The 27,871-nt window shown below is 45.7% G+C and overlaps 1 protein-coding gene across 10 annotated transcripts in view; it reads left to right on the top strand.

Moving 5' to 3' along the window:
- LOC129854933 (unconventional myosin-IXAa-like) overlaps nt 1-27,871 on the top strand; it is a 290,182-nt gene that overhangs the window by 50,904 nt on the left and 211,407 nt on the right. For all 10 annotated transcript variants that reach the window (XM_055922128.1, XM_055922134.1, XM_055922125.1 and 7 more), the window contains exon 2: nt 18,824-19,803. In XM_055922128.1, coding sequence (XP_055778103.1) covers nt 18,898-19,803 — 906 coding nt within the window. In that variant the 5' untranslated portion in view covers nt 18,824-18,897. The remainder of the gene's footprint in view (nt 1-18,823; nt 19,804-27,871) is intronic.

Here is a 27,871-nt window from a genome sequence, read left to right on the forward strand (position 1 = left end):
TGGGTGGAGAGAGAGGGAGGGAGTGTTTGGGTGGAGCAGAGGGAGGGAGTGTTTGGGTGGAGGCAGAGGGAGGGAGTGTTTGGGGGAGGGAGTGTTTGGGTGGAGACAAAGGGAGGGGGTGTTTGGGTGGAGAGAGAGGGAGGGAGTGTTTGGGTGGAGCAGAGGGAGGGAGTGTTTGGGTGGAGCAGAGGGAGGGAGTGTTTGGCTGGAGAGAGAGGGAGGGAGTGTTTGGGTGGAGCAGAGGGAGGGAGTGTTTGGGTGGAGGCAGAGGGATGGAGTGTTTGGGGGAGGGAGTGTTTGGGTGGAGACAAAGGGAGGGGGTGTTTGGGTGGAGCAGAGGGTGGGAGTGTTTGGGGGAGGGAGAGTGTTTGGGTGGAGCAGAGGGAGGGAGAGTGTTTGAGTGGAGGAGAGGGAGGGAGTGTTTGGGGGAGGGAGAGTGTGGGTGGAGAGAGAGGGAGGGAGTGTTAGCAGACCAGACCAGGGTGATCATCTCTCCTGAAGAGTGTGTTAGCAGCACAGGGGAAGGCTGCTCTGTGTTGCTCTGCACCAGGTCTCTGTCACTCACTCCCCGGATCTATCCACCAGCTGGGATGTGAGGATGTGTACAGACACACATGAGAGCACATACACACAAACACACATACGTGTGCATACATTTTTTTACTCTTGTGAACACACATAAGCAGACAGCAACACACATAAGCAGACAGCAACACACATAAGCAGACAGCAACACACATAAGCAGACAGCAACACACATAAGCAGACAGCAACACACATAAGCAGACAGCAACACACATAAACAGACAGCAACACACATAAGCAGACAGCAACACACATAAGCAGACAGCAGCACACATAAGCAGACAGCAGCACACATAAGCAGACAGCAACACACATAAGCAGACAGCAACACACACACGTGCCAGACGTTCAAACACACACATTCTCAAACGGACACAATTTCCTTCTTTCCCGTCTCTCTTTCCTCCTAGTCCCACCACACTGTCTCCCTCCCTCTCTGGCTGCGATCAGTTTACAGGAAACAACAGATGTCCCTCTCCTCCCCCTTCCCTCTCCTCCCCTCTCCTCCCCTTCTCCTCCCCTTCTCCTCTCCTCTCCTCTCCTCTCCTCTCCTCTCCTCTCCTCTCCTATCCTCTCCTCTCCTCTCCTCTCCTCTCCTCTCCTCCCCCTTCCCTCTCCTCTCCTCCCCCTTCTCCTCTCCTCCCCCTTCTCCTCTCCTCTCCCTTCCCTCTCCTCTCCTCCCCCTTCTCCTCTCCTCTCCTCCCCCTTCCCTCTCATCCCCTTCTCCTCTCCTCCCCCTCTCCTCTCCTTCTCCTCTCCTCTCTCCCCCCTTTCCTTTCCTCTCCTCTCCTCCCCCTCTCCTCCCCCTTCCCTCTCCTCCCCTTCTCCTCCCCTCCCCTTCTCCTCTCCTCTCCTCTCCTCCCCCTCTCCTTTCCTCCTCCTTTCCCTCTCCACTCCTCTCCTCCCCCTTCCCTCTCCTCTCCTCCCCTCTCCTCTCCTCTCCTCCCCCCTTTCCTCCCCTCTCCTCCCCCTCTCCTTTCCTCCTTCTTTCCCTCTCCTCTCCTCCCCCTCTCCTTTCTTCCTCCTTTCCCTCCAGCTCAGCTGCCGAACCCCACACACAAATTCTCACTTCCCTGTCATTCCCTGGGACAGAGGGTTGAGGGAGAGCGAGACAAAGAGAGAAAAGGAGTGCAGCAGTGAAGGAGGGGCGTGGGAGAAAGGCTGCGTGTCTGTGTATGTCCTCATGGTGTTCTGATTTTTGAGATGATTTTGACCAGTGTTGAGGATCTCTGTTATTTAAAGTAATCTCTGATTTGTGCACAACCTGTGTTTCTGGAAGAAGAAGAAGCATCTCCATTGGATGAGAGCTGAGTGTTTCTTTCAAGCTCTGCGGATCTCTACGCACTGTGGACATTCTGAACTAAACAAGATTGGCTACTGAATGACATTCTGAACTGAACAAGATTGGCTAGTGAATGACATTCTGAACTAAACTAGATTGGCTACTGAATGACATTCTGAATTAAACTAGATTGGCTACTGAATGACATTCTGAACTAAACAAGATTGGCTACTGAATGACATTCTGAACTAAACTAGATTGGCTACTGAATGACATTCTGAACTAAACTAGATTGGCTAGTGAATGACATTCTGAACTGAACAAGATTGGCTAGTGAATGACATTCTGAACTAAACAAGATTGGCTACTGAATGACATTCTGAACTAAACTAGATTGGCTACTGAATGACATTCTGAACTGAACTAGATTGGCTACTGAATGACATTCTGAACTAAACTAGATTGGCTACTAAATGACATTCTGAACTAAACTAGATTGGCTAGTGAATGACATTCTGAACTAAACTAGATTGGCTACTGAATGACATTCTGAACTGAACAAGATTGGCTACTGAATGACATTCTGAACTAAACTAGATTGGCTAGTGAATGACATTCTGAACTAAACTAGATTGGCTACTGAATGACATTCTGAACTAAACAAGATTGGCTACTGAATGACATTCTGAACTAAACTAGATTTGCTACTGAATGACATTCTGAACTAAACAAGATTGGCTACTGAATGACATTCTGAACTAAACTAGATTGGCTACTGAATGACATTCTGAACTAAACAAGATTGGCTACTGAATGACATTCTGAACTAAACTAGATTGGCTAGTGAATGACATTCTGAACTAAACTAGATTGGCTACTGAATGACATTCTGAATTAAACTAGATTGGCTACTGAATGACATTCTGAACTAAACTAGATTGGCTACTGAATGACATTCTGAACTAAACTAGATTGGCTAGTGAATGACATTCTGAACTAAACTAGATTGGCTAGTGAATGACATTCTGAACTAAACTAGATTGGCTAGTGAATTACATTCTGAACTAAACTAGATTGGCTACTAAATGACATTCTGAACTAAACTAGATTGGCTAGTGAATGACATTCTGAACTAAACCAGATTGGCTACTGAATGACATTCTGAACTGAACAAGATTGGCTACTGAATGACATTCTGAACTAAACTAGATTGGCTAGTGAATGACATTCTGAATTAAACTAGATTGGCTACTGAATGACATTCTGAACTAAACAAGATTGGCTACTGAATGACATTCTGAACTAAACTAGATTGGCTACTGAATGACATTCTGAACTAAACAAGATTGGCTACTGAAGGACATTCTGAACTAAACTAGATTGGCTACTGAATGACATTCTGAACTAAACAAGATTGGCTACTGAATGACATTCTGAACTAAACTAGATTGGCTACTGAATGACATTCTGAACTAAACTAGATTGGCTACTGAATGACATTCTGAATTAAACTAGATTGGCTACTGAATGACATTCTGAACTAAACTAGATTGGCTACTGAATGACATTCTGAACTAAACTAGATTGGCTAGTGAATGACATTCTGAACTAAACTAGATTGGCTAGTGAATGACATTCTGAACTAAACTAGATTGGCTAGTGAATTACATTCTGAACTAAACTAGATTGGCTACTGAATGACATTCTGAACTAAACTAGATTGGCTAGTGAATGACATTCTGAACTGAACTAGATTGGCTACTGAATGACATTCTGAACTGAACTAGATTGGCTACTGAATGACATTCTGAACTAAACTAGATTGGCTAGTGAATGACATTCTGAACTAAACTAGATTGGCTACTGAATCATCTGTTTGGATGTCAGCAGACGAGATGGAGACATGAATGCACACACTCCTACGCTGAATGACTCCTACGCTGAATGACTCCTACTCTGAATGACTCTTACTCTGAATGACTCTTACTCTGAGTGACTCGTACGCTGAGTGACTCGTACGCTGAGTGACTCGTACGCTGAATGACTCGTACGCTGAATGACTCGTACGCTGAATGACTCGTACTCTGAATGACTCGTACGCTGAATGACTCGTACGCTGAATGACTCGTACGCTGAATGACACGTACTCTGATTGACTCCTACTCTGAATGAATCTTACTCTGAATGACTCCTACTCTGAATGACTCTTACTTTGATTGACTCTTACTCTGATTGACATCTACTCTGATTGACTCCTACTCTGAATGACTCCTACTCTGATTGACTCCTACTCTGAATGACTCCTACTCTGAATGACTCCCACTCTGAATGACTCCCACTCTGAATGACTCTTACTCTGATTGACTCCTACTCTGATTGACTCCTACTCTGAATAACTTTTTGTTGTTGTAACTGCAGGGTTCACATTCCTCTGGCTGGATCATCCTTTTTTTGTTACCCTGCAGGTCAAAGGGTAAGTGGATCTGGAACTGTCCATCGCGACCTATCACATCATCTAGTTGATTCGTCTTGATAAGTATGAACTCACTCGCGTTGTAAAAGGAAGAGCAGCAGTTTGGCTGTAGGACTTAGTTCTTCCTTGAACATTTGTTTGAAAGGGGAGTGAAAAGTTTGGGTTGGAGAAATGGATAAAGAGAACAGAACAGGATGTCAGAAGTATGTGTGTTGTCAGAACAAGCTGTGTTTTATTTTTAGGAGTGTGTGTGAAAATAGGTCAAACTTACTGAACGGGTGTGTGTGTGGAGGGGGGGGGGGGGGGTTCCATGGTGAGGGATTTTACTCAAATATTTCAATAAGGAAATTCTAATGTCAAACTTACTACTGTATTTAACTAAAAGCAGAAGTAGCCTATGTCATTTTTTGAGCTACTATCTCGCCAATGGTGTTTTTTTCTCTCAAAACAAGCAGACCTGTGAGGCTGTATTTGAATGCAGAGGTTGGGTGTTTATTTCCGTTGTATGGATGAGAACACAAACCGAAGGGTCTGTTTGCTGACTTTACTGAGGGAGAGACAGACACGTGCAGGATGACTGGGAATCAGTTGCTGGTTGGTTGACATCTGGGATCTTTGGCCAGACTTTCTGGTAACAGCCTATGTGGTTGTGGATTCCGATCTCCCTCAGTCTCTCTCTTTTCTCTTTCTGTTTCATTCTTTATTTCTGTCTCTCTCTCTTTTCTCTCTCTCTCTCTCTCTCTCTCTCTCTCTCTCTCTCTCTCTCTCTCTCTCTCTCTCACTCTCTCACTCTCTCACTAGCACACATACACGTACACCATGTTCCTCCATATATGCTCCACGGTATAGTTCTTGAAAGAACAGTGTTTTTGTGAAAGCAGCAACTGAGCGACAGGTAAGAACCGCTGTGACCTACAGTAGTGGTGACCTGAACCTGTAGTCAGATAATGGCTTCTGTCATTCCCATTTCAAAGGACCCATGAGTACCAAATCTGCTGTCAAATGAAAGCTAAGAGTCTATATTCTTTGTTGTTGAAATTAAGGCATATATATATACACACACTGCTCAAAACAATAAAGGGAACACTTAAACAACACAATGTAACTCCAAGTCAATCACACTTCTGTGGAATCAAACTGTCCACTTAGGAAGCAACACTGATTGACAATACATTTCACATGCTGTTGTGCAAATGGAATAGACAAAATGTGGAAATTATAGGCAATTAGCAAGACACCCCCAATAAAGGAGTGGTTCTGCAAGTGGTGACCACTTCTCAGTTCCTATGCTTCCTGGCTGATGTTTTGGTCACTTTTGAATGCTGGCGGTTCTTTCACTCTAGTGGTAGCATGAGATGGAGTCTACAACCCACACAAGTGGCTCAGGTAGTGCAGCTCATCCAGGATGGCACATCAATGCGAGCTGTGGCAAGAAGGTTTGCTGTGTCTGTCAGCGTAGTGTCCAGAACATGGAGGCGCTACCAGGAGACAGGCCAGTACATCAGGAGACGTGGAGGAGGCCGTAGGAGGGCAACAACCCAGCAGCAGGACCGCTACCTCCACCTTTGTGCAAGGAGGAGCACTGCCAGAGCCCTGCAAAATGACCTCCAGCAGGCCACAAATGTGCATGTGTCTGCTCAAACGGTCAGAAACAGACTCCATGAGGGTGGTATGAGGGCCCGACGTCCACAGGTGGGGGTTGTGCTTACAGCCCAACACTGTGGAGGACGTTTGGCATTTGCCAGAGAACACCAAGATTGGCAAATTCGCCACTGGCGCCCTGTGCTCTTCACAGATGAAAGCAGGTTCACACGCACATGTGACAGACGTGACAGAGTCTGGAGACGCAGTGGAGAACGTTCTGCTGCCTGCAACATCCTCCAGCATGACCGGTTTGGCGGTGGGTCAGTCATGGTGTGGGGTGGCATTTCTTTGGGGGGCCGCACAGCCCTCCATGTGCTCGCCAGAGGTAGCCTGACTGCCATTAGGTACCGAGATGAGATCCTCAGACCCCTTGTGAGACCATATGCTGGTGCGCTTGGCCCTGGGTTCCTCCTAATGCAGGACAATGCTAGACCTCATGTGGCTGGAGTGTGTCAGCAGTTCCTGCAAGAGGAAGGCATTGATGCTATGGACTGGCCGGCCCGTTCCCCAGACCTGAATCCAATTGAGCACATCTGGGACATCACGTCTCGCTCCATCCACCAAAGCCACGTTGCATCACAGACTGTCCAGGAGTCGGCGGATGCTTTAGTCCAGGTCTGGGAGGAGATCCCTCAGGAGACCATCCGCCACCTCATCAGGAGCATGCCCAGGCGTTGTAGGGAGGTCATACAGGTACGTGGAGACCACACACACTACTGAGCCTCATTTTGACTTGTTTTAAGGACATTACATCAAAGTTGGATCAGCCTGTAGTGTGGTTTTCCACTTTAATTTTGAGTGTGACTCCAAATCCAGACCTCCATGGGTTGATACATTTGATTTCCATTGATAATTTTTGTGTGATTTTGTTGTCAGCACATTCAACTATGTAAAGAAAAAAGTATTTAATAAGAATATTTCATTCATTCAGATCTAGGATGTGTTATTTTAGTGTTCCCTTTATTTTTTTGAGAAGTGTATATATACATGTTCTACCATTTTTTTTATTCTGAATATTAGGAATAAGTAAAAGGTTTTGATTTCTGGTCAAACAGATGGGAAAGGGGTCTTAGAAAACATCTAGTGGACAAAGACTTAAAAGGTATTTGAAATATATCAAAACACAACCATGTTGAATTAAAGACCCCTGCCAACAAATATCATCACTTAGATTTCGTTTTGAGAAATAATTTGCCTTGGTCCAATGATCTCTGTGATGAGCCTGCCAGTCCAGGGCTGCTGTGTGTTTACTATATCTCTATGCATTCCCTTCTTCCCTTTTTCATGAAACACTGCATCTTACTGGACCGCTATTACGTCCACCCTGTTACCCTCAGTCCGTAACCCACTGTAATACCCATTCATAGTTCTAACCCCGGTCAGTAACATCTTAACTCAGAGCTGCCTTGTGCCGTATAGAGACATTCTGCTGGTGTACATGTTGTACATACAATACCTTGTTAATTGTTGATTCATCCAGTATCCTCAAGTTACTTGTTAGCATTGTTACTAGATAGAGATAGAGATAGATTGCATAACTTTTGTTCTCTGTCTCTGTCTCTCTCCAGTTATTGTCACCCCTCTCTCTCTCTCTCTCTCTCTCTCTCTCTCTCTCTCTCTCTCTCTCTCTCTCTCTCTCTCCAGTTATTGTCACCTCTCTCTCTCTCCAGTTATTGTCACCTCTCTCTCTCTCTCTCTCTCTCTCTCTCTCTCTCTCTCTCTCTCTCCAGTTATTGTCACCTCTTTCTCTCTCTCTCTCTCTCTCTCTCTCTCTCTCTCTCTCTCTCTCTCTCTCTTTCCAGTTATTGTCATCTCTTTCTCTTAATCCAGTTATTGTCACCTATCTCTCTCTCTCTTTCTCTCTCTCCAGTTATTGTCACCTCTCTCTCTCTCCAGTTATTGTCACCTCTCTCTCTCTCTCTCTCTCTCTCTCTCTCTCTCTCCAGTTATTGTCACCTCTCTTTCTCTCTCCAGTTATTGTCACCTCTTTCTCTCTCTCTCTCTCTCTCTCTCTCTCTCTCTCTCTCTCTCTCTCCAGTTATTGTCATCTCTCTCTCTTTCTCTTAATCCAGTTATTGTCACCTATGTCACTCTCTTTCTCTCTCTCCAGTTATTGTCACCTTTCTCTCTCTCTCCAGTTATTGTCACCTCTCTCTCTCCAGTTATTGTCATCTCTCTCTCTCTCTTTCTCTCTCTCCAGTTATTGTCACCTTTCTCTCTCTCTCCAGTTATTGTCACCTTTCTCTCTCTCTCCAGTTATTGTCACCTCTCTCTCTCTCCAGTTATTGTCACCTCTCTCTTTCTCTCTCTCCAGTTATTGTCACCTCTCTTTCTCTCTCTCCAGTTATTGTCACCTCTTTCTCTCTCTCTCTCTCTCTCTCTCTCTCTCTCTCTCTCTCCAGTTATTGTCATCTCTCTCTCTTTCTCTTAATCCAGTTATTGTCACATATCTCTCTCTCTTTCTCTCTCTCCAGTTATTGTCATCTTTCTCTCTCTCTCTAGTTATTGTCACCTCTCTCTCTCTCTTTCTCTCGCTCCAGTTATTGTCAGCTCTCTCTCTCTCCAGTTATTGTCACCTCTCTCTCTCTCCAGTTATTGTCACCTCTCTCTCTCTCTCTCTCTCTCTCTCTCTCTCTCTCTCTCTCTCTCTCTCTCTCTCTCCAGTTATTGTCACCTCTTTCTCTCTCTCTCTCTCTCTCTCTCTCTCTCTCTCTCTCTCTCTCTCTCTCTTTCCAGTTATTGTCATCTCTTTCTCTTAATCCAGTTATTGTCACCTATCTCTCTCTCTCTTTCTCTCTCTCCAGTTATTGTCACCTCTCTCTCTCTCCAGTTATTGTCACCTCTCTCTCTCTCTCTCTCTCTCTCTCTCTCTCTCTCCAGTTATTGTCACCTCTCTTTCTCTCTCCAGTTATTGTCACCTCTTTCTCTCTCTCTCTCTCTCTCTCTCTCTCTCTCTCTCTCTCTCTCTCTCTCTCCAGTTATTGTCATCTCTCTCTCTTTCTCTTAATCCAGTTATTGTCACCTATGTCACTCTCTTTCTCTCTCTCCAGTTATTGTCACCTTTCTCTCTCTCTCCAGTTATTGTCACCTCTCTCTCTCCAGTTATTGTCATCTCTCTCTCTCTCTTTCTCTCTCTCCAGTTATTGTCACCTTTCTCTCTCTCTCCAGTTATTGTCACCTTTCTCTCTCTCTCCAGTTATTGTCACCTCTCTCTCTCTCCAGTTATTGTCACCTCTCTCTTTCTCTCTCTCCAGTTATTGTCACCTCTCTTTCTCTCTCTCCAGTTATTGTCACCTCTTTCTCTCTCTCTCTCTCTCTCTCTCTCTCTCTCTCTCTCTCCAGTTATTGTCATCTCTCTCTCTTTCTCTTAATCCAGTTATTGTCACATATCTCTCTCTCTTTCTCTCTCTCCAGTTATTGTCATCTTTCTCTCTCTCTCTAGTTATTGTCACCTCTCTCTCTCTCTTTCTCTCGCTCCAGTTATTGTCAGCTCTCTCTCTCTCCAGTTATTGTCACCTCTCTCTCTCTTTCTCTCTCTCCAGTTATTGTCAACTCTCTCTCTCTCTTTCTCTCGCTCCAGTTATTGTCAGCTCTCTCTCTCTCTCCAGTTATTGTCACCTCTCTCTCTCTTTCTCTCTCTCCAGTTATTGTCACCTCTCTCTCTCTCTCCAGTTATTGTCACCTCTCTCTCTCTCTTTCTCTCGCTCCAGTTATTGTCAGCTCTCTCTCTCTCTTCAGTTATTGTCAACTCTCTCTCTCTCTTTCTCTCGCTCCAGTTATTGTCAGCTCTCTCTCTCTCTCCAGTTATTGTCACCTCTCTTCTCTCTCTTTCTCTCTCCAGTTATTGTCACCTCTCTTTCTCTCTCTCCAGTTATTGTCACCTCTCTTTCTCTCTCCAGTTATTGTCACCTCTCTTTCTCTCTCTCCAGTTATTGTCACCTCTTTCTTTCTCTTTCTTTCTCTCTCTCTCTTCAGTTATTGCCACCTCTCTCTCTCTCTCTCTCTCTCTCTCTCTCTCTCTCTCTCTTCAGTTATTGTCACCTCTCTCTTCTCTCCCTTTCTCTCTCCAGTTATTGTCACCTCTTACTGACACTTACCCATGAGCCCCCGCTCTTTCCATTTACCACCATCCTTATCCATGAGCACTGGCCGACACCGGACGTCCACGGGTGTTGAAAAGTAGTTTAAATGTGGTCAGTCCCCCCTGCCCTTCATTTCAACGTCCATAGATGTTGATTTTTGGTCCAGTCCGGCGGCCTTGATTTGGCCGAAACAGACGTCCATGATTGCTTCAGATTTGAGCACATTAGAGTTGAGTACACTGTAATGTATTGTATTGTACTGAACTATACTGTACTGTATTGAACTCTACTGTACTGAACTATACTCTACTGTAATGTACTGTACTGAACTCTACTGTACTGAACTATACTCTACTGTAATGTACTGTACTGAACTCTACTGTACTGAATTATACTGTACTCTACTGTTCTCTAATGTGCTGTACTTTGATGTTCAAATGTGTGAAACATAGACGTCTCCAGTGGTGTAAAGTACTTAAGTAGTACTTTAAAGTATTTTACTTAAGTCGTTTTTTGGGGTATCTGTACTTTACTATTTATATTTTTGACAACTTTTACTTCACTACATTCCAAAATAAAATAATATACTTTTTACTCCATACATTTTCCCTGCTAAGCATTTTGAATGCTTAGCAGGCCATGAAAATGGTCCAATTCACGCACTTATGAAGACAACACCTGGTCCTCCCTACTGCCTCGGATCTGGCGGACTCACTAAACACACATGCATCTTTTGTAAATGATGTCTGAGTGTTGGAGTATTGGAGTGTTGGAGTATCTGAGTGTTGGAGTGTCTGAGTGTCTGAGTGTTGGAGTGTCTGAGTGTTGGAGTGTCTGAGTGTCTGAGTGTTGGAGTGTCTGAGTGTTGGAGTGTCTGAGTGTCTGAGTGTCTGAGTGTTGGAGTGTCTGAGTGTTGGTGGGTTGGAGTGTCTGAGTGTTGGAGTGTCTGAGTGTCTGAGTGTTGGAGTGTCTGAGTGTTGGAGTGTCTGAGTGTTGGAGTGTCTGAATGTCTGAGTGTCTGAGTGTTGGAGTGTCTGAGTGTTGGTGGGTTGGAGTGTCTGAGTGTCTGGGTGTCTGAGTGTCTGGGTGTCTGAGTGTCTGAGTGTCTGAGTGTTGGAGTGTCTGAGTGTCTGAGTGTCTGAGTGTTGGAGTGTCTGAGTGTTGGTGGGTTGGAGTGTCTGAGTGTCTGAGTGTCTGAGTGTTGGAGTGTCTGAGTGTTGGTGGGTTGGAGTGTCTGAGTGTCTGGGTGTCTGAGTGTTGGAGTGTCTGAGTGTTGGTGGGTTGGAGTGTCTGAGTGTCTGAGTGTTGGAGTGTCTGAGTGTTGGTGGGTTGGAGTGTCTGAGTGTCTGAGTGTCTGAGTGTCGGAGTGTCGGAGTGTCGGAGTGTCGGAGTGTCGGAGTGTCTGAGTGTCGGAGCCCCTGGCTATGCATACATTTAAAAAACAAGAAAATGGTGTCGCCTGCTTTGCATAATACAAGAAATTTGAAATGATTTATACTTTTGATACTTTTTTAAGTACATTTAAAAGCAAAGTCTTTTAGACTTTTACTCAAGTAGTATTTTACTGGGTGACTTTCACTTTTACTTGATTCATTTTCTATTAAGGGATCTTTACTTTTACTAAAGTATGACAATTAGGTACTTCATCCACCACTGGACGTCTATGATTTGGTCCGGACCAACCGAATGTGGTCTTGTTTGGGGGCGTGTGTAGAATGATACCCAAATATACAAAGGAGGATATTGCTACCTTTTGTGTATCTACCTATTAAAGGTACAATATGCAGAAATCACTCCGCCATTTCATAGTTGCTAAAATTCTAATAGTTTTCCTAATTTCAGTTTATGTGACAAAACAAGCAATCGTCGTACCATTTAAACTGCTGTGAAATATATTTTCATTAACCAAAAATAATGTATTTTCAGCTGTTAAGAGGCTGGTGTACAAAACCAAACGTAAACGACGCAAAAAAAATAATAATTTAAGAACAGGAAGTATAGAAATAGAGCACGTAGAACATATCTACCGCTTCTTAGACTTGCTTTCAATGAGAATTGCAGCTCTATAACTCACATTTCTATGTGCATTTGGTCGGGTCGCCCAGAAAAGCCACATATTGCAGCTTTAAGGATACATCACCATGAAGAGAACGACATTCATATCCACAATTGTGTATTTCTGTGTAGTACAGATCAGGGACTCAATATGTAATTCCGTTACCGCAGTTCTGTTACCGGGTGTAAATACACTTCACTTAACTGTAGTTCAATAACAAAAAAACAACAAATTTCTAGGTGTCATGTCATAGCTGACACCCTATTCTTTCAGCAGACATCTTTGAATCTTAATATATTTAACAGAGCAGATATTTAACAGAGTTTTAGGTGACCATGATCACATTAAAAAAAATTCTGTTACCAAACTTAGCATCTGCATAGTTCCTCCAGTAAATGTGTTGTGGCAATTTTTTCTGTGTAAATTATTAAGTTCTTTCACATTTTGTTGTTTTTTGTGGTTTGTTGTTTTTTGCATAAATAAAAAAATCAGAGGCTCAGCGCAATTCTGTTTACCGTGGAATTGCCCCTCCTCCATTAAGAGCTTTCTTTGTCTCTCTGTTTATAGCCCTTTTAACTACACATCACTGGGGCTCCCCATCCACGGAAGAGCTTAGGCTCAACCTTATATCAACACCGTCTCAACCCCGTTTCAACCTTATCTCAACCCCATCTCAACCTTATCTCAACCTTATCTCAACCCCATCTCAACCTTATCTCAACCTTATCTCAACCTTATATCAACACCGTCTCAACCCCATCTCAACCTTATCTCAACCCCATCTCAACCTTATCTCAACCCCATCTCAGCCTTATCTCAACCCCATCTCAACCTTATCTCAACCCCATCTCAACCTTATCTCAACCCCATCTCAACCTTATCTCAACCCTATCTCAACCTTATCTCAACCTTATATCAACACTGTCTCAACCTTATCTCAACCCCATCTCAACCTTATCTCAACCCCATCTCAACCTTATCTCAACCCCATCTCAACCTCATCTCAACCCCATCTCAACCCTATCTCAACCCCATCTCAACCTTATCTCAACCCCATCTCAACCTTATATCAACCCCATCTCAACCCCATCTCAACCCCATCTCAACCTTATCTCAACCTTATCTCAACCCCATCTCAAACCCATCTCAACCTTATCTCAACCCCATCTCAACCCCATCTCAACCTTATCTCAACCCCATCTCAACCTTATCTCAACCCCATCTCAACCTTATCTCAACCCCATCTCAACCTTATCTCAACCCCATCTCAACCCCATCTCAACCTTATCTCAACCCCATCTCAACCCCATTTCAACCTTATATCAACCCCATCTCAACCCCATCTCAACCTTATCTCAACCCCATATCAACCCCATCTCAACCCCATCTTAACCCTGTCTCAACCTTACATCAACCCCATCTCAACCTTATCTCAACCCCAACTCAACCCCGTCTCAACCCTGTTTCAACCCCGTCTCAACCCCAACTCAACCCCATCTCAACCTTATCTCAACCCCATCTCAACCCCGTCTCAACCTTACATCAACCCCATCTCAACCTTATATCAACCCCGTCTCAACCTTACATCAACCCCATCCCAACCTTATATCAACCCCATCTCAACCCCATCTCAACCTTATCTCAACCCCATCTCAACCCCATCTCAACCTTATCTCAACCCCATCTCAACCCCATTTCAACCTTATATCAACCCCATCTCAACCCCATCTCAACCTTATCTCAACCCCATATCAACCCCATCTCAACCCCATCTTAACCCTGTCTCAACCTTACATCAACCCCATCTCAACCTTATCTCAACCCCAACTCAACCCCGTCTCAACCCTGTCTCAACCCCGTCTCAACCCCATCTCAACCTTATCTCAACCCCATCTCAACCCCATCTTAACCCCGTCTCAACCTTACATCAACCCCATCTCAACCTTATATCAACCCCGTCTCAACCTTACATCAACCCCATCCCAACCTTATATCAACCCCGTCTCAACCTTACATCAACCCCAACTCAACCCCGTCTCAACCCCAACTCAACCCCATCTCAACCTTATATCAACCTTATCTTAACCCCGTCTCAACCTTACATCAACCCCGTCTCAACCCCAACTCAACCCCATCTCAACCTTATCTCAACAACAATGTCAGCTACTGTACTTTAACTGAACTGTGACAAAACAAGCATTCTCTCCCTCCTCTCCCCTTCCTCCCCTACCTGACTCTGTGTTGGTTGGCAGTGAGGTCATTGTAATAGGCTGGAGCTCTGTAAGAACCTGCACAGATGTAAGTGCTCTGATCCAATCTCCTTGACAAGGTCACTGTCACTGGGCAGCTTTCACTATCCCTCCGGCTTGGGTTGGACCACCACCTGTCCAACAGCACCTGTCCATTGCCAGCGTGGCCTGACCGCCACTGCAACTAGCTGGCCACAGCCGTGAGCTAGGCATTATTATGGTTATCTGCCCCCTCGGCTCCCTACCCTGACCTCTGACCTTCTGTCCATCCATCAACCTAGACCCTGCCCTCTGCCCAGAGGGGTCCTTTGTGTTGTGTCTGTTGACTCCTGCCTGGTTTATCAAGGCCCACCAGCCTCCCAGTCTTGCTGTGGCTCCAGTAGACAGGAAAGGCCAGGTGAAGCTCTCTCCAGTCTCCAGGCTAGAGTGGTGTGTTGTACTGTCATGTTTGGCTGAGGCTCAGGACATAGCATGAGGAGACTGTCAGTATGGGGCTCTGGTCTTCAGCAGGCTGTCAGAATGGGGCTCTGGTCTTCAGCAGGCTGTCAGAATGGGGCTCTGTTCTTCAGCAGGCTGTCAGAATGGGGCTCTGGTCTTTAGCAGGCTGTCAGAATGGGGCTCTGGTCTTCAGCAGGCTGTCAGAATGGGGCTCTGGTCTTCAGCAGGCTGTCAGAATGGGACTCAGGTCTTCAGCAGGCTGTCAGAATGGGGCTGTGGTCTTCAGCAGGCTGTCAGAATGGGGCTGTGGTCTTCAGCAGGCTGTCAGAATGGGGCTGTGGTCTTCGTCAAGCTGTCAGTATGGGGCTCTGGTCTTCAGCAGGCTGTCAGAATGGGGCTCTGGTCTTCAGCAGGCTGTCAGAATGGGGCTCTGGTCTTCAGCAGGCTGTCAGAATGGGGCTCTGGTCTTCAGCAGGCTGTCAGAATGGGGCTCTGGTCTTCAGCAGGCTGTCAGTATGGGGCTCTGGTCTTCAGCAGGCTGTCAGAATGGGGCTCTGGTCTTCAGCAGGCTGTCAGAATGGGGCTCTGGTCTTCAGCAGGCTGTCAGAATGGGGCTCTGGTCTTCGTCAAGCTGTCAGTATGGGGCTCTGGTCTTCCGCAGGCTGTCAGAATGGGGCTCTGGTCTTCGTCAAGCTGTCAGTATGGGGCTCTGGTCTTCCGCAGGCTGTCAGAATGGGGCTCTGGTCTTCAGCAGGCTGTCAGAATGGGGCTCTGGTCTTCAGCAGGCTGTCAGAATGGGGCTCTGGTCTTCAGCAGGCTGTCAGAATGGGGCTCTGGTCTTCGTCAAGCTGTCAGTATGGGGCTCTGGTCTTCCGCAGGCTGTCAGAATGGGGCTCTGGTCTTCAGCAGGCTGTCAGTATGGGGCTGTGGTCTTCAGCTGGGTGTCAGAATGGGGCTGTGGTCTTCGTTTTTCCTCGTTCTCTAGTCCTCTCTCTTGGGAGGCTGCAGCATACAACAGGCCCCTAAGGCAAGCAGACGGACAGTGTTGGTCTTGTTTATACCTCTTCTTCACCCTCGTTTTCTCTCTCTCTCTTACTCACTCTCCCTTTCTCTCCATCTCTTTTCCTTGATCTCTCTTTCATACCGACTGTCTCTATTCATCTCCCTCTCCATTTATCTCCCTCTCCCTTTATCTCCCTCTCCCTTTATGTCTCTCCTTCTATGTGTGATAAGAGGTGACCCGTGATGCTGTAGACACAGACCGCTCCAGATCATTCACAGCAGCACATCTTAGATGAGACAGACAGACAGACAAAAAGACAGCACCACTGACAGACAGCACCACTGACAGACAGCACCACTGACAGACAGCACCACTGACAGACAGACAGACAGACAGACAGACAGACAGACAGACAGACAGACAGACAGACAGACATCACCACTGACAGACATCACCACTGACAGACATCACCACTGACAGACAGCACCACTGACAGACAGCACCACTGACAGACTTACAGACAGACAGACTTACAGACAGACAGACTTACAGACAGACAGACTTACAGACACACTGACAGACAGACAGACAGACAGACAGACAGACAGACAGACAGACACCTGGGAGAGCAGCTGGCCTGCTGCCAACTGCAGGAGCAAGCAGGGCAAACTCAGAGAGAAAAGAGGGAGAAAGAGAGGTGGAGGGGGAGGGGAAACTAATCCCAAAAACACAGTGGTGCTTTTGGCTCCAGGCCTGTATTGCTGTCAAGTGTGGGTGTCAGAGGTTTACTGCTTATGACATCCAGTCTTAAGAAAAGCAGATCAGATCTCTCTCCCCTGAGGACTACTTCCATGCATAGATGACAATCTCATTTCTCTAATCTGAATGAAAACCTATACCTGTAACCATAACCTATACACAGCCATAATAGTTCCTGGAAACACACTACACTGTATCGTAATTGTTGCTTTTTCAGGGTAATATCTTCAGCGTTAAGCCGTTAACCTTTGTGTTGTTTGTTCTGTCTGTCTGACGCCTGTCATTTCTGTTCCTGGTTGTAACCTGGCCTCATGTGCTGCTACTAGCTATTAGCATGAACACATTAGCCTTTAGCACTGTTAGCATAAACCCTTTCTAGCCCAATTCCTGCCCGTTCTGTGTGTTTTTCTAGTTGTTTGAGTCTGTATCTGTGGTATGTGATGCAGCTAGATTGCCCCCCCCCCCCCCCCCCCCCCCTGTTTCCTGTAGTCCGCGGTCAGCTTCTTGGTCTTACTGACGTTGATGTGATGGAGATAAAGACACTCAGTCTAATATTATAATTTACCCGTCTCTCAGTATTAATCTATGGGAACATTTCCATCACCTCAGATCTTACGTTATATTTAGCCAAAATGCCGGCTCTACAGGGCTCCCTTGAAAACATCTGTTTTGGACGAGACTGACTTTATGACCAGTATACTATTTACACTTTGTAGTCAATTTTGAAGAAAAACAAAAACAAATAATCTGACTCTTATCGATGCCACATAGGCTGTTTTCAACCAGAGAAGTTGTTGCCTTCGGTGTCTCTTTAAGCCATTGTGTGTTCATTAGAGACACTTGTGTGTGGATGCTAGCAGCTGTTTATCTTGGCACAGGGGCATGGCACTGGGATTAGCACACACAGTCCATGGCTCAGATACACCAGGCCCAGTGGCTCAGATACACCAGGCCCAGTGGCTCAGATACACCAGGCCCAGTGGCTCAGATACACCAGGCCCAGTGGCTCAGATACACCAGGCCCAGTGGCTCAGATACACCAGGCCCAGTGGCTCAGATACACCAGGCCCAGTGGCTCAGATACACCAGGCCCAGTGGCTCAGATACACCAGGCCCAGTGGCTCAGATACACCAGGCCCAGTGGCTCAGATACACCAGGCCCAGTGGCTCAGATACACCAGGCCCAGTGGCTCAGATACACCAGGCCCAGTGGCTTAGATACACCAGGCCCAGTGGCTCAGATACACCAGGCCCAGTGGCTCAGATACACCAGGCCCAGTGGCTCAGATACACCAGGCCCAGTGGCTTAGATACACCAGGCCCAGTGGCTTAGATACACCAGGCCCAGTGGCTTAGAAATGTGTGTCGCCTGTACTGCCGCTGTGCTTTTTATCTGGCTTTCTTGGTTTTACTGTCTGTTTTGTGACTTTTTCGAAAACGAGATACTAGTTATTTTGACTATGACACACACTATGACACACAACACTGTACTACATCATGTGACAGTGACACATGACATCTTTTGCTGTCTGGATCTCCTCTTCCCTCATGGGACCTCCTCCTCTTCCCTCATGGAACCTCCTCTTCCCTCATGGAACCTCTTCCCTCATGGAACCTCTTCCCTCATGGAACCTCCTCTTCCCTCATGGAACCTCTTCCCTCATGGAACCTCCTCCTCTTCCCTCATGGAACCTCTTCCCTCATGGAACCTCCTCTTCCCTCATGGAACCTCTTCCCTCATGGAACCTCCTCTTCCCTCATGGAACCTCTTCCCTCATGGAACCTCCTCCTCTTCCCTCATGGAACCTCTTCCCTCATGGAATCTCCTCTTCCCTCATGGAATCTCCTCTTCCCTCATGGAACCTCCTCCTCTTCCCTCATGGAACCTCTTCCCTCATGGAACCTCTTCCCTCATGGAATCTCCTCTTCCCTCATGGAATCTCCTCTTCCCTCATGGAATCTCCTCTTCCCTCATGGAACCATCACTTCCCTCATGGAACCACCTCTACCCTCATGGAACCACCTCCTCTTCCCTCATGGAACCTCCTCCTCTTCCCTCATGGAACCATCACTTCCCTCATGGGACCTCCTCTTCCCTCATGGAACCTCCTCTTTCCTCATGTTGTTCATCAATACTGTATGAAGCCATAGTGTCCTTGACCGTATATGATGTCATTGTGTCCCTGATCGTATATGATGTCATTGTGTTGCCTGCCTCCTCTAAACTCTCTCTATTTTAATTATCTTCTCAGCTGGAATGTCCTGAGTCAGTCCCCCGGTCCAGAGAAGAACTCCCAGCATCAGCCATGGGACCTGCTTCACCACGATGAGTCTTCAAGATGGCGGCTGCGGCTATGCTAGCGCCAATTTGGCGGCTAACGCAGTCAGCGGCAGCATGCGGCGGCGCCTGGAGGATCAGGATTTCACCCTGCGCGTCTACCCAGGCGCCCTGGCCGAAGGCACCATCTACTGCCCCGTGGGCGCCCGCAAGAGCACCACGGCTGCCGAGGCCATCGAGCGCCTGCTGGAGCGTCTGAGCCTGGACCGTACCAAATGCTACGTGCTAGCCGAGGTGAAGGAGTTCGGCGGGGAGGAGTGGATCCTCAACCCCAGTGACTGCCCCGTCCAGCGGATGATGCTGTGGCCCCGCAACGCCCTAGAGAACCGCTGTGGCCTGGGTAGTGGGGAGGACTACCGCTTCCTGCTCCGAGAGAAGAACCTGGACGGCTCCATCCATTATGGAGGGAGTCTCCAGATGTGGCTGCGCGTGACCGAGGAGCGCCGACGCCTGGTGGAACGGGGTTTTCTGCCCCAGCCCGCAGGGGGTGAGCACCCGGCCGACCTGTGCGCTCTCCCTGAGCTGACAGAGCGCGCCCTGCTGGAGAGCCTCCGCTCACGCTTCCGTCAGGAGAAGATCTACACCTACGTAGGCTCCATCCTCATCGTCATTAACCCTTTCCAGTTCCTACCCATCTATAACCCCAAGTACGTCAAGATGTACGACAACCACGCTCTGGGAGACATGGAGCCGCACATCTACGCCGTGGCGGACGTGGCCTACCACGCCATGCTGCAGCGGCGGAGGAACCAGTGCATCGTCATCTCTGGGGAGAGCGGCTCGGGAAAGACCCAGAGCACCAACTTCCTGATTCATCACCTGACCGCCCTCAGCCAGAAGGGATTCGCCAGTGGGGTGGAGCAGATAATCCTGGGGGCGGGGCCTGTGTTAGAGGTAAGGTTGTGATTGGTTTGTTGACAGCCGTGGGGGGATAATGTTTGTGTGTGTGTGGAAGACTGCAACTCAGCATACACAAGAATGAATGTGATCGATGTGTTGTGAAATCTAGGTCATGCCTGCTGACTGTATTAACCTAGAAAGACAAGTAGAGGTGCTGCATGTAAGGATGGTATATGTAAGGATAGGATATGTAAGGATAGGATATGTAAGGATAGGATATGTAAGGATATGATATGTAAGGATATGTACAGATAGGATATGTAAGGATAGGATATGTAAGGATAGGATATGTAAGGATATGTAGGGATGGTATATGTAAGGATAGGATATGTAAGGATAGGATATGTAAGGATAGGATATGTAAGGATATGTAAGGATAGGATATGTAAGGATAGGATATGTAAGGATATGTACAGATAGGATATGTAAGGATAGGATATGTAAGGGTAGGATATGTAAGGATATGTAAGGATAGGATATGTAAGGATATGTAGGGATGGTATATGTTAAACATATGTAAGGATAGTATAAGGTAAGGATATAAGCATTGTATATACTTTACTTTACTGACTTTATCGTTGCAGTGTCATGTACACGTTTAAATGTAAAGTAAGGATTTATGTAAGGATGGTAAACTAGCGGTTGCCAGCTCAGCCCCCATGCTAGCATGAGATTTAAGGCTATGATGAAATCACTTCCCTCTTTACCCCGTCCGTTCCCTCATGCAGTGACACCTCCTTGAGACTTGAAGTAACTGTAAATGAGACAAATGATTGGCAGTTTGCTGACTGTGAGGCATAGGGAGGTGGGGGGGGGGGGGGGGGGGGGGGTTGATATGTCATGGTTACAGAGAGGAAGTGCATTATGAAAGCCCTGTAAATAGGTTGTTTCACTAGCAGCAGTATGTATTGAAGCATGAGGCAAAGCATGTCACTGTGGATCGTAGGCATGTTTTGTATTCCAGATTGGGTCGTCTCGACATGGCAGAACCTATATTTATCTGCTATTGCAACATATGAGTTGACGCATTTATATGTTATTGACCTAGGAACTGTGCTTGGACATTTTATAGCGTTTGAGAAAACCTTAATGCACCATTGCCTAATACAGATGGGATTCAGAGGCAATTATGGATTTTGGATTAGCGTTTTGATTTGGATGTATGAAAAGGCCAAGGACTACTAAAGGGCACACTCTCATTTTACATACAGTACCAGTCAAAAGTTTGGACATACCTACTCATTCAAGGTTTTTTTTTTATTTTTACTATTTTATACATTGTAGAATAATAGTGAATACAAAAACTATGAAATAACACATATGGAATCATGCAATAACCAAAAAAAGTGTTAAACAAATCAAAATAGCCACCCTTTGCCTTGATGACAGCTTTGCACACTGTTGGCATTCTCTCAACCAGCTTCAACTGGAATGCTTTTCCAAAGTCTTGAAGGAGTTCCCACATATGCTGAGCACTTGTTGGCTGGTTTTCCTTCACTCTGCGGTCCAACTCATCCCAAACTATCTCAATTGGGTTGAGGTTGCGTGATTATGGAAACCAGGTCATCTGATGGAGCACTCCATCACTCTCCTTCTTGGTCAAGTAGCCCTTACACAGTATGGAGGTGTGTTGGGTCATTGTCCTGTTGAAAAACAAATGATAGTCCCACAAAGCGCAAACCAGATGGGGTGGCGTATCTCTGCAGAATGCTGTGGTAGCCAGGCTGGTTAAGTGTGCCTTGAATTCAAAATAAATCACAGACAGTGTCACCAGCAAAGCACCATCACACCTCCTTCTCCATGCTTCACGGTGGGAACCACACATGTGGAGATCATCCGTTCACTCTGCATCTCACATCTCACTTTTGGTTCCACGGCGGTTGGAACCAAAAATCTCAAATTTGGACTCATCAGACTAAAGGATAGATTTCCACCGGTCTAATGTCCATTGCTCTTGTTTCTTGGCCCAAGCAGGTCTCTTCTTCTTGTTGGTATCCTTTAGTAGTGGTTTCTTTGCAGCAATTCGACCATGAATGCCTGATTTCAAGCGGTCTCCTCTGAACAGTTGATGTTGAGATGTGTCTGTTACTTGAACTCTGAAGCATTTATTTGAGGTGCAATTTCTGAGGCTGGTAACTAATGAACTTATCTGTGGTAAATCTCGGTCTTCGTTTCCTGTGGCGGTCCTCATGAGAGCCAATTTCATCATAGCGCTTGATGGTTTTTGCGACTGCACTTGAAGAAACTTTCAAAGTTCTTGAAATTTTCCGCATTGACTGCCCTTCATGCCTTAAAGTAATGATGGACTGTCATTTCTCTTTGCTTATTTGAGCTGTTCTTACCATAATATGGACTTGGTCTTTTACCAAATAGGGCTATCTTCGGTACACTAACCGTGTCACAACACAACTGATTGGCTCAAACACATTAAGAGGGAAAGAAATTCCACAAATTAACTTTTAACAAGGCACACCTGTTAATTGAAATACATTCCAGGTGACTACCTCATGAAGCTAGTTGAGAGAATGCCAAGAGTGTGCAAAGCTGTCATCAAGGTGAAGTGTGGCTACTTTGAAAAATCTCAAATATAAAATATATTTTGATTTGTTTAACACTTTTTTGGGTTACTACATGATTCCATATGTGTTATTTCATAGTTTTGATGTCTTCACTATTATTCTACAATGTAGAAATAAAGTAAAAATAAAGAAAAACCCTGGAATGAGTAGTTGTCCAAACTTTTGACTGGTATTGTAAGTCTGAGTTGTGACGGCTTCTCAGTGCTTGTGACTGTTTCTGTGATTGGCCGCAATGGGAACCTCTGTCGAGTTTTCAGCCTACAGAGTTTGTTTTTCAGCGGCCATTTTGTCTGCCGTGAGTCACGACACAACAACACTGCTGCGCATACGGTGAGGTCATGGTCAAATGTGCACTCTCTCACCATGTAAATGACATGTGGACCTAATGCAGTTAAGCAGGCCTATATATGGTAAATTGGCGATACGGGATACAGGAAATCATAAATCTGTTTTTACAAGACCTTATTCGAGTCCAATCTTCCCGGAGATCTTTTGTTGAAAGAGAATAGAAAACGTACAGTTTTAAAATGTCTGGGAACCTTGTGATGGATCTTGTTAGCGCATAACTGTTGTTGTCTAAGGCTTATTTACCGCTGTTAGCATCCTCGAGGCACGTAATAAGTCACTGACCTCGTGTGAACCAGTTACCAGGTGTAGATATTTGACATAGGTGAATCTGAGCACCTCTCAGGCTCTCAATGCCAATGTGGCGGCTCTTTTATCTAAAACCTGTTTTGATAAGAGTAAGGGTAATTGTAAACATGTTTGTTCGTCAATCACCTTGCTGAGGGGTGGGAACTGAACTGTTGAGCTTCTGTGTGGAGGAAGAGGGGGAAGGGAAAGGGAGCAACACCAGGACCTTGTGTCTGTCTCAGAGCAGGCATGTCCACTATCTCTCTGATGATAGCATCTCTGTCTATAGAACAAGCAGACTCATTGAGCCATATTAGACTGTGCAACTGAACAGGAAGAGCAATGCATTAGTGAACAAGTCATTAAGTTTATTTGATCTCTCTTTTAGAAGAAACCACATTCCTTACAATTAAAGTACTTAAAAAAATAATAACTCAATAACAGTTAACCTGACTGTGTGCTTTTCTAGCCAATTGGTCTTCTAGACCTACTTCCTGTTCTATAGGTAGAAGATAACAACTTCCTGTTCTATAGGTAGACGATGACAACTTCCTGTTCTATAGGTAGAAGTTGACAACTTCCTGTTCTACAGGTAAAAGATAACAACTTCCCGTTTTATAGGTAAAATATAACAACTTCCTGTTTTATAGGTAAAATATAACAACTTCCTGTTTTATAGGTAAAATATAACAACTTCCTGTTTTATAGGTAGAAGATAACAACTTCCCGTTTTATAGGTAAAATATAACAACTTCCCGTTTTATAGGTAAAATATAACTTCCTGTTTTATAGGTAAAATATAACAACTTCCTGTTTTATAGGTAAAATATAACAACTTCCTGTTTTATAGGTAGAAGATAACAAGCCTTGAATAAAGTAGTCGGTAGTAATGACATTAAATTGGTCCCCTTAACCAGCTGAACATCCCAATCTCCCTTTGATATACAGCAGCAGTATAGAGTGGAGAATGTATCGCTCCGGGTTTCCTCTAGGGCTAGACGATATGGCCAAAATATCATAGCACCATTTTTTTTTCACATTTATGACATTATTTGATGTTTTATATGACATTAGGGTATTCAGATACATTATAAGTGGGGCTTTCTTCAATCTAATTTGTTTTATACTGTTCAATCCGACTAACCAAAAATACATTTCTGCGTTTCCTGCACTCTTTTGTTATTCATGCTTCACCTATTCCGCTCGGATTTAGAAGATACCATTGCACAAACAACATGCTGATCTAGGCCTACACCAGCACTGCTTTCAGGCTGCTACGTTTGCTGAGACTCTTTGTACATGTAGCTAGCCAGCTAACTAGCGATTAGCATTAGCGGGCTAACGTGATTTATTTTAGCCACAAATTGCTAAGAAAAGATAAACTAGCTGTTTGCTGACAGTAAGATGCACAAACTAATAGTGTAATTATAGAACGTTTGTGGATTTATATTAAGAAGCAAAGTGAAAGCCTGCATCGTTGTCACCAACATCTTGTTGCCTCTGACCATGGAGACGGAGTGAACGGCGTGGTGACAGGGGGCGGGTCTTGGCGAAGCGGCGTGTAAGAGACGACGGTGCGAGACGACTCAGGTAGTAAACTGAGTAAAGTATAAAAACAGACATTTAAACACGCCGGGAGATGTGTATCACGTTTAACAAACCAAACATTGAAATACCGTTATAAAAGTTCAAGTAAAAACACAAAACGGTCCATCAATACCGGTAAAATACGGTATACCGCCCAGCCCTAGTTTCCCATGGGTATAGATCTAGGATCAGCTTCCCCTCCCCCAATCCTAACTCGGGGCAACTTCACCGTACTCTAGGAGGTATCAGGGGCTGACTGTGAATACTCATGGGAAACTTGGGGCGGTAGGTAACCTAGTGGTTAGAGCGTTGGGCCAGTAACCAGCAGGTAACCTAGTGGTTAGAGCGTTGGACCAGTAACCTAGTGGTTAGAGCGTTGGACCAGTAACCTAGTGGTTAGAGCATTGGGCCAGTAACCAGCAGGTAACCTAGTGGTTAGAGCGTTGGGCCAGTAACCTAGTGGTTAGAGCGTTGGACTAGTAGCCTAGTGGTTAGAGCGTTGGGCCAGTAACCAGCAGGTAACCTAGTGGTTAGAGCGTTGGGCCAGTAACCAGCAGGTAACCTAGTGGTGAGAGCGTTGGGCCAGTAACCAGCAGGTAACCTAGTGGTTAGAGCGTTGGGGCCAGTAACCAGCAGGTTGCCTAGTGCTTAGAGTATTGGGCCAGTAACTGAAAAGTTGCTAGATCGAATCCCTGAGCTGACAAGGTAAAAATCTGTCATTCTGCCCTTCAACAAGGCAGTTAACCCACTGTTCCTAGGCCATCATTGTGTACATAAGAATTTGTTCTTATTAACTGACTTGCCTAGTTAAATAAAGGTTGAAAATATAACCTTAAGGCTCGACATTCTTTGCCCCCCCACACTGAGCTGGATCAGAGTGGAAAGCAGTTTGGGGTTAAAAGGTCACCGATTTACAACTACTAGAGTTACTCTTCTGGCCGGCCTCCAATATAACCAATTACAGCCCTGTTTGCCTTAGTCAGATGCTCCTCTGATGGGTCTAGTTGATGTATAACTAGCTGCTGATGTTGGAGTGCCCTGGGCTAATATTCATTGTTTGCACTGTGAGATTGTTTATCGCCCAGTGTCGTTGGTTGTATGTTGGAGTTTTTGGAGAGTTTTCTGTCAGCTGGGGTTTGTGTTGCTGATGCTAACTACTTCCTGGTGGTGCTTGTTAAGAAGGGTGTTTATATACTACTCTTTACATTGAACGTGCACATGAGGCAACAGGTTGCCTAGTGGTTAGAGTGCTGGGGCCAGTAACTGAAAGGTTTCTAGATTGAATCCCGAGCTGACAAGGTATAAATCTGTCGTTCTGCCCCTGAACAAGGCAGTTAACCCACTGTTCGTAGGCCGTCATTGTAAATAAGAATTTGTTCTTAACTGACTTACTTAGTTAAATATATATTTTTTTAAATGAGCATATCCACACATACACTTCTATCCCCCCCTCTCTCTCTCTATCCTCTCTATCCTCTCTCTCTCTCTCTCTCTCTCTCTCTCTCTCTCTTTCCTCTCTCTCTCTCTGTCTCTATGTCTCTCTCTCTCTCCCTATCTCTCTCTCTCTGTCTCTCTGTCTCTCTCCTCACCTCCATCGCTCTCTCTCACTCTCTGGCTCTGGCTCTCTCCCTCCCCCTGTCCTGCAGAGCAATGTGTGCGCCCCCCTCCCCCCACTTCACATTCTATTACAGTGTACTGTAGGTCAACTTCATCTCAGGCTGATGCCACATTAGTCATCTTTATCTGATCAGTGGGTATGCCTGCTACTTTGGTTTCCAGGCTAAATGGAACAGATATATATATATATATATATACACACACACACAGTACCAGTCAAAAGTTTGGACACACCTACTCATTCCAGGGTTTTTCTTTATTTTTACTATTTTCTACATTGTAGAATAATAGTGAAGACATCAAAACTATGAATAACACATATGGAATCATGTAGTAACCAAAAAAGTGTTAAACAAATCAAAATATATTTTATATTTAAGATTCTTCAAAGTAGCCACCCTTTGCCTCTATGACAGCTTTGCACACTCTTGGTATTCTCTCAACCAGCTTCACCTGGAATGCTTTTCCAACAGTCTTGATGGAGTTCCCATATACCCTGAGCACTTGTTGGCTCCTTTTCCTTCACTCTGCGGTCCAACTCATCCCAAACCATCTCAATAAGGTTGAGGTCGGGTGATTGTAGAGACCAGGTCATCTAATGCAGCAATTCATCACTCTCCTTCTTGGTCAAATAGCCCTTACACAGCCTGGAGGTGTGTTTTGGGTCATTATCCTGTTGGAAAAACATATGATAGTCCCACTTTGCGCAAACCAGATGGGATGGCGTATCACTGCAGAATGCTGTGGTAACACCTCAGAGCCTGGTTACTCTCTAGGTTTCTTCCTAGGTTCCTGCATTTCTAGCCTACATTTATCTGCATTGCTTGCTATTTGGTGTTTTAGGCAGGGTTTCTGTAAAGCACTTTAAGCGTCTGCTGACGTTAAAAGGGCTTTTTAAATACATTTTATTTTATTTGATGATGTAAATAAGAAATCCCAAATCTCTTAGAATAAGACGTAGCGAACCTCTCGACAGTACAGAGTTTTTACAGAGGACAGCAGGGGTTTTATTCAACACGCTCCCTATTACCTCGGGTGCGCTAGGGAGTGCTTGGTGCTAGGTGCTAGGTGCTTGGTGCTTGGTGCTAGGTGCTAGGTGCTTGGTGCTAGGTGCTTGGTGCTAGGTGCTTGGTGCTTGGTGCTTGGTGCTAGGTGCTAGGTGCTTGGTGCTTGGTGCTAGGTGCTAGGTGCTAGGTGCTAGGTGCTTGGTGCTAGGTGCTAGGTGCTAGGTGCTTGGTGCTTGGTGCTTGGTGCTAGGTGCTTGGTGCTTGGTGCTAGGTGCTAGGTGCTTGGTGCTTGGTGCTTGGTGCTAGGTGCTTGGTGCTTGGTGCTAGGTGCTAGGTGCTTGGTGCTAGGTGCTAGGTGCTTGGTGCTTGGTGCTAGGTGCTAGGTGCTTGGTGCTAGGTGCTTGGTGCTTGGTGCTAGGTGCTTGGTGCTAGGTGTTTGGTGCTAGGTGCTTGGTGCTAGGTGCTTGGTGCTAGGTGCTAGGTGCTTGGTGCTTGGTGCTAGGTGCTTGGTGCTAGGTGCTTGGTGCTTGGTGCTAGGTGCTTGGTGCTAGGTGCTTGGTGCTAGGTGCTTGGTGCTAGGTGCTTGGTGCTAGGTGCTTGGTGCTTGGTGCTAGGTGCTTGGTGCTTGGTGCTAGGTGC

Source organism: Salvelinus fontinalis, chromosome 5 (assembly GCF_029448725.1).
Source record: "Salvelinus fontinalis isolate EN_2023a chromosome 5, ASM2944872v1, whole genome shotgun sequence".
NCBI lineage: Eukaryota > Metazoa > Chordata > Actinopteri > Salmoniformes > Salmonidae > Salvelinus > Salvelinus fontinalis.